Source organism: Muscardinus avellanarius (genome assembly GCF_963383645.1).
Source record: "Muscardinus avellanarius genome assembly, chromosome: 15".
NCBI classification, from domain to species: Eukaryota; Metazoa; Chordata; class Mammalia; order Rodentia; family Gliridae; genus Muscardinus; species Muscardinus avellanarius.
The window spans coordinates 56,229,137-56,243,454 of NC_137801.1; the positions used below are offsets into that span (position 1 = coordinate 56,229,137).

The 14,318-nt window shown below is 45.2% G+C and overlaps 1 protein-coding gene and 1 pseudogene across 2 annotated transcripts in view; one reads left to right on the forward strand and one right to left on the reverse strand.

Annotated features, from left to right (window-relative positions):
* The first annotated feature begins 1,892 nt into the window (after positions 1-1,892).
* LOC308273978 (SPRY domain-containing protein 4-like) lies at positions 1,893-9,996 on the forward strand (annotated as a pseudogene). Its single transcript has 2 exons — positions 1,893-2,483; positions 9,936-9,996. The product of its transcript is annotated as an SPRY domain-containing protein 4-like (transcript).
* Positions 9,997-13,733: 3,737 nt separating this feature from the next.
* Positions 13,734-14,318, reverse strand: part of PUS10 (pseudouridine synthase 10) — a gene marked incomplete at both ends in the record, with an annotated part of 65,152 nt that continues 64,567 nt past the window's right edge. Inside the window, one exon of the mRNA XM_080711369.1 lies at positions 13,734-13,772. Coding sequence (XP_080567495.1) covers positions 13,734-13,772 — 39 coding nt within the window. The remainder of the gene's footprint in view (positions 13,773-14,318) is intronic.

A 14,318-nucleotide genomic window follows, 5' to 3' on the forward strand; every position in this document is an offset into this window, starting at 1 on the left:
GGGGTTAGGCTGGTGCTGGGGTCAGCGAGGCCGGCATCGGAGCCTGCCGTGAGGCAAGGCCGGTGCTGGGGCCTCCGAGGACGGGACCGGAGCCTGCTGAGGGGTTAGGCCGGTGCTGGGGCCAGTGAGGCCGGCATCGGAGCCTGCCTTGAGGCAAGGCCGGTACTGGTGCCTCCGAGGCCAGGATAAGAGCCTGCCGAGGGGTTAGGCCAGTGCTGGGGCCAGCGAGGCCGGCATCGGATCCTGCCTTGAGACAAGGCCGGTACTGGTGCATCCGAGGCCGGGATTGGAGCCTGCTGAGGGGTGAGGCCGATGCTGGGGCCAGCGAGGCCGGCATCGGATCCTGCCTTGAGACAAGGCCGGTACTGGTGCATCCGAGGCCGGGATTGGAGCCTGCTGAGGGGTGAGGCCGATGCTGGGGCCAGCGAGGCCGGCATTGGAGCCTGCCGTGAGGCAAGGCTGGTGCTGGGGCCTCCGAGGCCGGCATCAGAGCCTGCCTTGAGGCAAGGCCGGTACTGGGGCATCCGAGGCCGGGATAAGAGCCTGCCGAGGGGTTAGGCTGGTGCTGGGGCCAGCGAGGCCGGCATTGGTGCCTGCCATAGGCATGGCCGGTGCTGGGGCCTCCGAGGCCAGGATAAGAGCCTGCCGAGGGGTTAGGCCGGTGCTGGGGCCAGCGAGGCCGGCATCAGAGCCTGCCGTGAGGCAAGGCCGGTACTGGGGCCTCCGAGGCCAGGATAAGAGCCTGCCGAGGGGCTAGACCAGTGCTGGGGCCAGCGAGGCCGGCATCGGAGCCTGCCATGAGGCATGACCAGTGCTGGGGCCTCCAAGGCCGGGATCGGAGCCTGCTGAGGGGTTAGGCCGGTGCTGGGGCCAGTGAGGCCGGCATCGGAGCCTGCCTTGAGGCAAGGCCGGTACTGGCGCCTCCGAGGCCAGGATAAGAGCCTGCCGAGGGGTTAGGCCAGTGCTGGGGCCAGCGAGGCCAGCATCGGAGCCTGGCATGAGGCAAGTTCACTCTTGCGGCCTCCAAGGCCGCGACCAAAGGCAGCTTAGGGGTTAGACCGGTGCAGGGGCCAGCGAGAACAGAACTGGGGCCTCCCATGAGGCAAGGCCGCTGCTTGAGCCAGTGAGGTCTGGATCAGTCACTGAGTAGCCAGGCCACTACTGGGACCATCAAGAGTGGGATCGGTACTTGCAACGCAGCATGCACAGAGAAATATCACAGAAAATATAAATCAGACGCTTCTCTTAATCAGCAATAACTAGGAGGAAAAGGGCAACAGGAAGAGGTTGAGCTATAGAAAGGGCCCTATAGTGAAGCAACTAATGTGACCAATCAGAGGGTATGTAATACTGGAGGACGGAGCCTCTTTAAAACGCAGGAGGAAGCCGGGCATGGTGGCGCACGCTTGTAATCCCCGCGCTTGGGAGGCAGAGACAGGAGGATTGCGCAGGTTCGAAGCCAGCCGCGCTGGCGTAAGAGACCCTGTTTCAAAAATATAAAATAGGTCTGGGAGTGTAGCCCGGAGGAAGAAGGGCTTCCAGGAACCCCAGTACCACCAAAATAAATAAATAAATAAATAAATAAATAAATAAATAAATAAATAAATCGCAGGAGGTACATAAACAAATGTATCAAAGTAAATCACCAAAGAAGCATAGGATGGAGGGAGGGGGAGGGGATGGGATGGGGGCTGGAGGAGGGCTAACTGGATGATGTGTGCTTGTATATCCTCTCAAGTCTTGTACTCCAATGTGATTGATATATGACTACAATGCACCAATTTAAAAAATAAATTAATTTTAAAAATCAATCAGAAGAGGTTACATCAAAGTTCATTCTTATATGTGAACTTAGAAGTCAAAGAATAGGCCCTGTGCAACCATGGCATAAGATGGCCTTGCCCTTTGCACATTCCTGGCGCTTCTGCTACTGGGGAGCCAAGCAACGCAGGTCTGCCATTGGGGAACCCTGGAAAAGTATCACTTTCAAACTGGAAGGAAAAAACTGCTCACATCAGCCGGGCACTCCACAGGGGTAACCTAGTGTCAAATATGGCTTTGTAGGACTGGAGCCCACCGCGGCCCTGAGCATGGAGTGCTTCTGAGAGTGGGCAGTAGTTTTGGTGCACACAGCGGTCACCAGTGGCAGACACTATTGGGAGGTGACAGTGAAGCGCTGCCAGCAGTTCCAGATAGGAGTAGATGTGGGAATGTCTTTGGGATAATTGCATTGGTCTTGACCATTCCTGGGTGTTCTATGCCCAGCACACGTGGCACACCATGTTGGCCAACAAAGCCCAGCTTAGGGTGTCAGGCAGCCAGAGAAGGTAGTGGTGCTGCTGGAGTATGAGGCCAAGAAGCTGAGCCTGGTGGGCACGGCCAGGTCCCTGGGGTCCACACGCTACAGACAGATTTTTGGGATCCACGGTGCCTGCTTTTGTTTTTTGGGATAGAGAACTGGTGACCTACTCAGAGCTTTTGAGGTACCAGGAGGTTTCTGGTTTGTCCTTTACTGGAATCTCCCCTAATCATGCTCTTGGTCAGCCTTATTTTCAAAGTATGTGTGAAGCTGTTTTTAGCCCCAAGCAACCTCTGGCTGCCACAGTTCAGTGTTGGGTCCTCTCTGTAATGTCTTTTTTCATCTTCCTCCATCCCCTACCCCAGTACCTTAAGCTACCGTGGAAATGTTTCTCCCAGCTTGCCTCCTTGGGTCTCTTTGTCTACCCCTGCCCAGGACTTTCACAGACTTCAGTCCTAGGGTCTTATCTTTTAACTTGTGTGAATTTCATTCCATCACTATGATAACTCTTCCTCCCTTCATCCACATGGAGCTTGTTTTGGGGGCTCTATCAGATCTCTTAAGAACAAATCCTTTCTTCCTCTGGGGAAAAATTTAAATAATAAAGCTCTGCTAAAGTAAGATGTTAAGCCGGGCAGGGTGGCACACACTTGTAATCCCAGCATTTGGGAGGCTGAGAGAGAATCGTGGTTCGCAGGTAGCCTCAGCTCTTAGGCCCTCTGCAACTCAGGGAGACCCTGTTTCAAAATAAAGAATAAAAACAGAGCTGGAAGTGTGGCTTGGAGGTAGAATGCTCCTGGGTTCCATTTCCAGTACCACAAAAAATAAAGATGTTTTTCTCTTATGAAATAGGAATTTAGTTTCTAAATTCACTTTATTTTTTAAATTTATTTTTATTGGTGCATTGTAATCATACATCATATTGGAATATAAGACTTGAGAGGATATACAAGCACACATCATCCAATTAGCCCTCATCCAGCCCCCATCCCATTCCCTCCCTCTCCCTCGATCCCATGCTTGTTTGGTGATTAACTTTGATACATTTGTTTATGTATCTCCTGTGTTTTAAAGAGGCTCCATCCTCCCCTATTCCATACCCTCTGATTGGTCACCTTAGTTGCTTCACTATAGGGCCCTTTCTATAGCTCGACCACTTCCTGTTGCCCGTTTCCTCCTAGTTATTGCTGATTAGGGGAAGCATCTGGTTTTAATTTTCTGTGCTATTTCTCTGTGCATGCCGCGTTGCAAATACCGATCCCACTCTTGACGGCCCCAGTTGTGGCCTGGCTACCCAGTGGACTTATCAGACCTTGCTGGCTCAAGCAGCAGCCTTGCTTCATGGGAGGCCCCGGTTCTGGCCTCGCTGGCCCCGACACTGGGCCTAACCCCTCAACTTGCTCCGATCCCGGCCTCGGAGGCCCCAGCACCGGCCTTGCCTCACGGCAGGCTCCGATTCCAGCTTTGCTGTGTCCGTCACCGGCCTCACCTCTTGGCAGGCTCTAAGCTGAGCACCCTCTTCGCCCAACTATTTGTCCCACGTTCTCGAGGGTGCGTGGTGGTGGTAGCATTCTGCCTCTGGGGTCATTACTTCAAAAGTTCCAGGTGTAATGTATCAGATCTCTTCCTCCCCTGAGTACTGGCCACTGCCATTGCCACTGCCTCCACCATTTCAAATCTTTCCCAAGCTCTTTTTCTACTCTGAATGTTGTCCAGTCTTCCTAAGCATGCGCGACGGTAGCATTCAAGCTTTGGTGTAATTTCTCCAAAAAAAAAAAAATAATAATAATAATAATAATAATAAGGTTGGTAGGCTCCGATTTCTGCTTCTCCTGAAAACAATTCTCCACCTCCAACGTGGAGATTACTTTCAGCACCGCCTTTCTCCTTGGTCTCCGCTAAAGTCTCTCTCCTTACAGGTGATGTCCAAGATTCTTAACAATGTAGAGAAGAACCAGTCCTCCTTAGCGGGGAATTTTTCTAATAATTCCAGTTCATTTGGATAAGTTTTGTCTGCATCTCCAGTATCCTGGCATCCGCCACCTCGTTGACCCCTCTCCGATATTTTCCTTTTTTCTTTTTCTTTTCCTTTTTTACAGGGTCCTTCTGGATGGAGAGGGGGGTCGCCTAGGGGCGCCAGCACCTGCCCACCCACCCAGGGTTGGGGGCCCAGGGGCCCCGGACCACGGGGTCCTTCCGGGTGGAGAGGGGGGTTGCCTAGGGGCGCCCCGCCTGCTTCCCACCCGCCCAGGGTCGGGGGCCCTTGGTTCTTCCGGGTGGAGAGGGGGTCGCCTAGGGGCGCCCTGCCAGTGCCTGCCCACCCGCCCAGGGTCGAGGGCCGGGGTCCTTCCGGGTGGAGAGGGGGGTCGCCTAGGGGCGCCCCACCAGTGCCTCCTAAATTCACTTTAAATGTAACGAGTTGTCTTACTTGAGAATTTTTCATTTTATTTTTACCAATTTTATTTTTTTTCTTGATTTCCAGGTATTCAGAGTTGTTTTGTTTTGTTTTGTTTTCTAAAATAAATCTCAGATTAGGGACAAAAAGACACTAAAAAGAACAAAGGTCTCTTTCTCTATTATTTAAGACTTCTGGTTTAAACAAAACTTAAACCATAAAACTAATTTTAAAGTATTTTATGTAGGCAAAATGGGAATATAGTATTCTCATTACTTAATGTTCCCAGTTTACCCAAATAAAAACCTACATTGTTTTAACAACTTGTGTCAAAATTATATGTACATTTAGACAAGTAGTTACAGATAATGTTTACCCTGTTTGAAATTTGGCATATATTAGGAAAAGCAATTTAAAAAGTAGAAGTTGGCCGGATGGGGTAGCGCATGCTTACAATCCCAGCATTTGGGAGGCTGAGACTGGAGGATCATGGGTTCATGGACAGCCTCAGCTGCTAAGCGAAGCCCTTCCCAAATGAGTGAGACCCAGTTTTGAAAATAGAAAGAATAAAAAAATAGGACTGGGGGTGTCACTCGAAGGTAGAATATCCCTGGGTTCCATCACCAATACCACCAAAAAATAAATAAGAAGTAGAAGTCTTTTGGTCAGGCATGGTAGCACATACCTGTAATCCTAGTACCTGGGAGGCTGAGACAGAAGGATTGCAGGCTCAAGACCAGCATCAGCAACTGAGCAGGACCCTCAGCAACTTAGTTGTACCAGTATTGGGAGGAGGTTTCAAAATGTATTAATATACCAATATTTGGAAAGATTTCCAATTTTAAAAATATATTGTTTGTAGTGAAGAGAGCCAGGAGCTGTCCAGAGAGAGCAGATTTCTCCATGGATAATTAACAAAAGAGTAGAAAAAGCCTAGGGCTTTTTTACATTTCTAAAGAGAGATAGGAGGAAATCCCAGACTCTGGAGAAGCAACTTAACACATCTTGGGAGTGTAACAAAAGGTGTGGGGGTCTGTGCTGAGACAGAGCTGCCCCTCCACCCCGCCTCAGAGGGAGCGGGTCTGGCTGGATGGAGACAGCAGATACCTGGGCTAGAGATAGGGCAGCATATCTACATATCAAAGGACCTGCCCCAGACTTGGTCAGGATAAGAACACTCAGCATGCAGGGATTGTGTGTGTATTCGCTCGAATCACACACCCTCATGCCATTTCTGAACTGCATGGGGCTTTAACTGTCTTCTGTATTTCTATCTTTTTAATAAACTTCTTTAAATCTTTAGCAAGAGTCCGAGCTAACGTGTTTTTACCCTTAGCTCAGGATAAGAACCTGCACTTTTTATCTTGTGTGGTTTTGTTGGGGGAATTATTTCTCCCCTCACACACACCACAACATATTCCACTGTAATATATTTGGCGCCCACGCGAGGCTATCTGTCCAGCCAAAGGCGACTCCAGCCGATGGTGGCCCCAAAGCCACTGCATCTTGAAGGTCAGTAACCCGCCCCAAAACAGGACCAGATCCTGATGGATGAGTGGGTTGCCAGCGCCAACGGGCTCTCTGGAACCATGGAGACCCCCCCCCCCCGCCACGGACTAGCTACAGCAGAATCTCCAGGGGAGTGGGAACATCCCCCATTAAATGGCATAGTCTTGATAGGCCCAATGAGTGCCCATCCATTCTGCCCACATCACAGATGGGACACTCTTTTAAAACGTCTCTACAAAGTTAAATCTAAAAAGAAATGCCCATGGCCCACCTTCAGAAAACTCCCCAAACAGGAGATGCCAGCCAGGACCCATTTCTAAAATGGTAGTGAGTTTTTTTCTGTAGTTTGAAACCGGTCCTAGGGAGATAAGCTAGCTTGTTTTTACGACAGCATCTAGGAAGCGTTGCCATTGGCAACCGCAGCCACATGCAGTAGTTCCGAATCCCCAGAAATTATTGGAAGCCTGAATGGGTAAGCTTTTCCAAGAGCTCAAAAAGAAAAAAACCTAGTAAAAGTTTCAACCAGATAACTAACTGCCAGGCAGGTCTGCTAGGTGAATGGCCACACCCAGGAGGCATTCTCAGGCATCCAGCAGGCAGTTACAGCTTCATTTACATAAGGAAGCCCTCAGGGAAGGAAGCTCAGGAGGAGGCCACGCCCGGCCGCTGGCAAGCTCAGGACTCTTTGGCCCCTCAGAAATTGGAAAACATTCTCAGGGAAGCAAATTAATAAAATTATTTTTTTGAAAACGGCAATATTTTCAGCTAGAAAACCTCATTGAGAAACAGGTCAGGTGGAAGTTCAGTGGCAAGGCAGAAGGGAGGTGGCTACAACTTCAAGCTTGCACTGGCTTTCTGGTGGACAGTGACACCACTTCACTGCTCCATGTGGTTCCAGCTGGATGCCCCTGGCTGGGCCACTAGCTTTAGGGGTGCAGGGAACTTCATCCAGACAGAGAAAGGCCACACAGACCTCTCTCTGTCTTAGGTGGAATTCCAGCAATATCCTAAAATCTAGGGTAATTAATTGGTTTTTGAGTGGGAAGCTCTGGGAAGGGTTGGCGACCTTGCCCAGACAGGCCACTAAAACCACACCCTTTCTCTCTCAGATGGGATCCCAGCAATCCAAAGTGAGTGCTGGATCTTCACTGGAATGTGTTCTCCAAAACTGGGGAAAGTTTGATCCCAAAACACTAAAGAAGAAAGCTTTCATTTTTTTTCTGCACCCAAGTATGACCACAGTATGACTGGGGGATGGAGACACGTGGTCCCATCAGGAAGGTTTAAATTATAACACTACTCGGCAACTAGATCTATTTTGTGAAAAGGAGGAAAGATAGATGGAAGTAGCTTATCTTTAACTGTTCTTTAACTTCAGAGACCACCCAGATCTTTAATGATTGCAGGGTTGAGACAATTCCCAAAATGCAAAGGTTCTTCGGCACTTGAGCCCAGCCATAGTAAAACCAGACCATCCCAGGCACAGCTTCAGCGGCCTGGGATCCATGGGGTCTTAGTGCCGCCAGATTGGTCTCCAATTGATTCTGCCTACGGGCCTCCTTATGCCACCTGGAGAAGAGTTTAGAGTTCGCTCTGTGCATATGCAGTTCTTTCTTTATTTTTGTTGGTGGTACTGGGAGTAGAACCCAGGGGCCTTCTACCTCTGGGCTACACTCCCAGACCTATTTTATATTTTATTTGGAAACAGGGTCTCACTAAGTTGATGAGAGCCTCACTAAGTAGCTGAGGCTGGCTCCAAACCTGTGCGATCCTCCTGTCTCAGCCTCCCAAGTACAGGGATTACAAGCGTGCACCACCACGCCCGGCCTCATATGCAGTTCTTTCTTAAGGGCTGAGTGTAAGGCTACATCACCAACTCAAACAATAGGTGTTACCATTCTTAAATCTTTACCTGGTAGAACAAAAGGCCATCCTCAAACAAAGTCTACTACTGCAGGCTGCCAATTTGGTTTAACAGGGACTTGAAAAGGGAAAGACAGACAAAAGCCATAAAAGGACTCCGGCCAAGCACAGAAGCCTAGGCTCAAGTCTGTTTAAGGGTGAAAAGCAAGGGCATCTCTGGAGTAAATGCTCTCAACCAGGAGGCCAAAAAGGCCCTCCAAGGCTTGGCTGATGGTGCAAAAGGGGACCATTAAATGGCTGAGTGCCCCCAGTTCCAGAAGGAACTGGGGTCCCCAGACCTGGGTTTCCAGTGAGTCCTCCCAATTCCCACCACCTGAATTAAGACCAAAAAAGAAAGGCTTAGGGAATCACAGTGAGCTCTCCGAGGCCAGATCTAAGGCGGTGCCCTTCTTTCCAAGCCCAAGGTCCAAAAGCTTAGCCAGGGTGGGGGGCATATCAGGCCAGCCCCCCAGCTTTTTACCCAGTATTCAGCCTGCTGCGTCCAGAGTGACCTTCCATTCTCCCATTCTTAGCCATACCAGAGATGTCAGCTCCTCTGCTAACAAGGAGATATAATGTCAGGAAATAAAAAGTTTTTTTCCTCTTGCGGGCTGCACTAAAGGTATTGCTCAAAGATTTTATCTCAATCAATCTTAGCTAAAATGGTATCTTCAGAAAAGCTGTCTGATTAGACCCCTGTGAGATGTGATTAAATAGTTATTTTCGTCATTGACAAACTAATGTTTTAAGACATTCATGATGCTTATGATGTCGTGGATTTCTGTGGTAATCTATTATACATTTATTAAGTTATATGATCAAATGTGTTATGCATTGTCTTTTGAATTTTATTCCTTGTATAGAACTAAGGTTTTAAGGTGCTAGTGATATTTACCTAATGTCTTAAAATTCAGTTATTAAATTGGGAAAAGACAGAATGCAATGCTTTAAAATGCTCTTAATTTCATAAGGTTTAAAATAACACACTAAGTCTTTTAAATGGTTTTTTTTATTGCTGGTATCTAAACATTATTAAATGGTATGGTTTTTTTGTTTGTTTATTTGCTTGTATGTAACAACAAAATACAGATGTAGAGAATCTATAGATGTATTTTTTTATATTTTTGTAAATACAGAGAAAAGAAATTTTGTGAGACTAAGAAAGCACATTGTAAGTTTTATCCTAAGATTGTCCCAAATGGGAAACAAAAGACCAGGAAAGAAAAATCAGAGGTTTTAAAGCAGGTTGCAGAGTGTTTGTGGTATGTTTGTTTGCATATGAAAAGATGGTTTTAATAGTTAAGAGGAAATACGTTTCTACCTCTCTTTAAACTTATGTTTGGTCCAAAATTTCCAAATTATGTGGTTAAGTTTGTCTTCAACGGAGTTAAAACCATTAAGTTCCAGGATTATACAGGCACTCAAATTTGTGTTTTTTCACTTTTCCTTATACTCATAATTCTGGATTAAACAATGAGGCAGTTTATTGTTTTTTTTTCCAATTGTTATGAATCAGTCAAAGCCTTCTAAGACCAGTTTTTCTATTATTTTACCTCAAGCCACTATACTAGATACTGGTACCTATAAGTGCATTAAAATCCGAAAACAGTATCCTAGTGATATAACATATAAGAAATAATCTAAAATATTTATTCAAATTGCCTCTTTCAGGTCTCCACAGTATTAATTTCTAGATTCACATGGCGCAAAATAAACTAATCCCACTTTTGTGTGTTTCAGCCTAAGTCAGCAAAACAGGTTTTAACTTCTCATTTAAGTGCTATTTTTAGGTTTCCACGGTTAACCTGTATTGTGAGTGTTGTCTCATAGGCTTGAAGTGTTCAGACGTCAGATGGAATTACAGACAGACCCTGACAAAGACTTCTATTGAAGCCCTTTGGATGGTCATACACGCACACGGCACGGACCCGTCTGATTCCCCCATGCCAACTACATGCATGAATGTTACCCTAAAGCTGGGGCCCCCAACTTCGTCCCTGTTCAGCTCGAAGCAGTTTATGACCAACTCGACGTCCTTATTCCTTTGCTAAGGGGTACATTCATGTGATAGAAATGAGGAAAAATTGATGGGAAATTAGCTCATGTTAAATGTTTGTATAATTATAAAAGTCAAAATGTATTTTCTGTACGTACCTTTGGCCTGACAGGTGTCAGGAAATTACTAGACAGAGGGGGGAATGTACCAGTATTGGGAAGAGGTTTCAAAATGTATTAATGTACCAATATTGGGAAAGATTTCCAATTTGAAAAATATATCGTTTGTAGTTAAGAAAGCCAGGAGCTGTTGGGAGAGGGCCGGCAGATTTCTCCATGGATAATTAACAAAAGAGTAGAGAAGCCTAGGGCCTTTTTACATTTCTAAAGAGAGATAGGAGGAAATCCCAGACTCTGGAGAAGCAACTTAACACATTTTGGGAGTGTAACAAAAGGTGTGGGGGTCTGTGCCAAGACAGAGCTGCCCCCTCACCTCAGAGGGGGCGGGTCTGGCTGGGATGGAAACAGTAGATACCTGGGGTAGAGATAGGGCAGCATATCTACATATCAAAGGACCTACCGCAGACTTGGTTGGGATAAGAACACTCAGCATGCAGGGATTGTGTGTGTGTTCACTCGAATCACCCCCCCCCCCCTGTGTCATTTCTGAATGGCATGGGGCTTTAACTGTCTTCTGTATTTCTATCTTTTTAATAAACTTCTTTAGCCGGGCATCGGGCGTGGTGGCGCACGCTTGTAATCCCTGTGCTTGGGAGGCTGAGACAGGAGGATTGCACAGGTTCGAAGCCAGCCTCAGCTACTTAGTGAGGCTCTCAGCAACTTAGTGAGACCCTGTTTCCAAATAAAATATAAAATAGGTCTGGGAGTATAGCCCGGAGGTAGAAAGCCTCTGGGTTCCACCCCCAGTACCACCAAAAAAAAAAAAAAAAAAAAAAAAAAAACAACTTTAAATCTTCAGCAAGAGTCCAAGCTAACATGTTTTTACCCTTAGCTCAGAACAAGATCCCGCGGTTTTTCTGTTTTTTGGGTTTGTTGTGGTTTAAGGGAAATTGTGTCTGGGACCCTAACAGGGGTTCCGGAAACAGTTTCCCGAAAACCTTATTCTAACAATCTGTAACATTAGTGAGATCCTGTTTTAACATTAAAAATTTTTAAAAAGGTAAGGGAACAGCTTGGAAGTAAAAACTCCCTGGGTTCAACCCTGGTTCAAAAATAAAAAATAGAAGCCAGGCGAGGTGGCACACACTTGTAATCCCCACGCTTGGGAAGTGGAGACAGGAGGATCGCACAGGTTCGAAGCCAGCTGCGCTGGCTTAACAGGCCCTGTTTCCAAATTTTAAAAATATATAAAAGATAAAATAAAATAAAAAATAGAGATAGGCATGGTGGCGCATGCTTGTAATCCCAGTACTTGGGAGGCTGAGACAGGAGGATCACAGGTTCTTAGCCAGTTCCAGCTACTTAGTGAGGCCCACTGCAACTTAGTGAGACCCTGTTTTAAAATAAAGAATAAAAATTAGGGTTGGGGGTGTACTCAGGTAGCCCTGGGTTCAATCCCTAGTACTACAAAATAAACAAACAAATAAATAAATAGAGGTCTTTTTATTTACATTTGCTAAGGATGTTGTTGGTTTCTCCATATTATAGGTTCTCCAGATGCAAAACTGAATCAAAAGAAACCAAAAGTCTCTTGTATCAAAATTTTCCCCCAAACTGAGAAAGACCCACACAGGAATGCTTACACTTTTATCAGACTTTTATTTCTCTTACTCTTTTCTCCTTTTGTGGGACTGGAAATAGTGAAAAACTTATTTGCTATTATTCACTTATGATGAAACAGATGGTTTCAAAGTGGTAGTCTTCTAAATTTGTATTTTTCTGGTACTGGGGGTAGAACCCAGGGTCTTTCTACCTCCGGGCTATACTCCCAAACCTATTTTATATTTTATGTGGAAACGGTCTCACTAAGTTGCTGAGAGCCTCACTAAGTAGCTGAGACTGGCTTCGAACCTCTGAGATCCTCCTGTCTCAGCCTCCCAAGCACTGGGATTACAAGTGTGCGCCACCATGCCCAGCACTAAATTTACCTTAGAAGTAAATTTTATGGCAATAAAAGCTTTTATGATAAAGTGAATCTTAGCTGGGCGTGGTGGTGCACGCTTGTAATCCCAGCATTAGAAAGGCTGAGTGAGACAGGAGGATTGCACATAGTTAGCGGCCAGCCTCAGCTACTCAATGAAAGGTTCTTTGTAACTCAGTAAGACCCTGTTTCAAAATAAAATGTATAAAGCGAATCCTTGCATCTATGAACCATGTTTAATACAGAGATGAGAAAAGTCACATGTATCCTAAAAAAGGCTCATATCATTGAGTTAGGTGATAGAATTTATACTTAAATCTGAAATTTTAATGAGCACCCTTTTTTGAAACTTCTAATAGCCACCCATTTTCTTTAGGTATAGTGTACTTAGTATTTGCTCTCTTCATAATGCAACTGATGATTAACTTATTAACACATGATATTTATAAGAGATTATATGAAATTTACTTGGGTGAGTTTTTGGTAAGCTCCTTGATTTGATAGTTAAATTCCCAAAGTCAATTCTTATGATTACATGAGTTTAAATGGTATCCTTCTTACACAGGTGATCTAATAGCATTTGTTAGGAAGGACTCAGGGCATAAGATACGTGAGTTCTAGTGTTGGATATAAAGTAACTAGCAATTTTAGGTAAGTCATTTAATTTTTATTCTTTGGTTTCTGTATTTATAAAATTGGAGACAATATTCTACCTACCTTTTTAAAATGTTTGTAATTGTATAATATATTGAAGCACTGTGAAATAATATCAGTTTATCTTTGTTTAAACAATCTCAATTTTCAAATTCTGAGCCCTGGGATTGAAGTTATTGAAGGCACTTGTTTCTGTTTATTTAAATGATATATGAAAGTCTCTTACCATGATACACCTCAATCCTTTAGGTTTCACTTTCCTTCCACAGGAGACATGCACTAAGTTGAGACTGTCACAACAGTAACTTGAGCTCATTAAGATTTGTGACAAATCATATCCAAAAGTACTTCATTGGTGACAGCTTGCTTGACTGCTTGTTTGAGGCCTACTGGAAAATATTAATGATGCCAGATTTGCATTTGATAGAATACCATAGGATAGTATGTTGCATAAATCTAGTGATAGCTTTATTCAGACAATTTTAAAAATTTAGAACATGATTTTAAAGGCAGTATGTCTGTTGTGGAGGAAAGTTTGCTCAAAGAAATTATAGCTTCTCAGATTAACAGTGTTTCCTGTTTGCATACCTCTCTAAAGAATTAGGGAGAATTTTTTCATTATTTGAATAGTTTTGTTTCTGTGGGGATGAGGGAGACAGTGAGAAAAATCATAAGATATCCTTAGAAATTTTTAACACAAAATATACATACATACAGACAGATACTGAGGTGTTACAAAAAAATTTAAAAAATAGATCAACATGATCCAAATGGTTTCCAAGACACCGTTGTGGTGAGTAAACAGCCATTTTAAGGGTGTGCTGCGTGATGTCCACATCATGCCAGGAGACCCTACTCTTTGCTTCCAACTCGAAAAGCTAGCCCTCCAGAGCAGGTGGCCAGTCAACATCCACAGACTAGAGGAGAGAAAACAAGTCATTAAACAGACAGCACTATTCTGGCAAGATTTGCTGGTATATATATTTGGATATAATGCAACAGAAGAAACCTACTGAAAGGAGTAGTTGGATACTGTAATTTAACATTCTAAAGCCTATTTTGGGGATTCTTTGTCCCAAGGTCTGTTTCTAAGTTAACTGAGCAGCAGTATTTGGCTACTTGGCTAGCTAACTGCACCTTTTGACTTATAAGGACATAAAGTAAATTAAAATTTTTTAATGTTATTTATGATAGCCAAGCATGGTGGCACAGGCCTGTAATCCCAGTTTAGGAGGCTGAGACAGGAAGATTGCAAGACAGTCTGAGCAACTCAGTGAGAGCCTGTTTCAAAGTAAAAAGTGTGAGGAGTGGCTGGGCGTGGTGGCGCACGCTTGTAATCCCCGCGCTTGGGAGGCAGAGACAGGAGGATCGCGCTGGTTCGGAGCCAGCCTCACTGGCTTAAGAGACCCTGTTTCCACATAAAGTTAAAAAAACAGGTCTGGGAGTGTAGCCCGTGGGAGTGT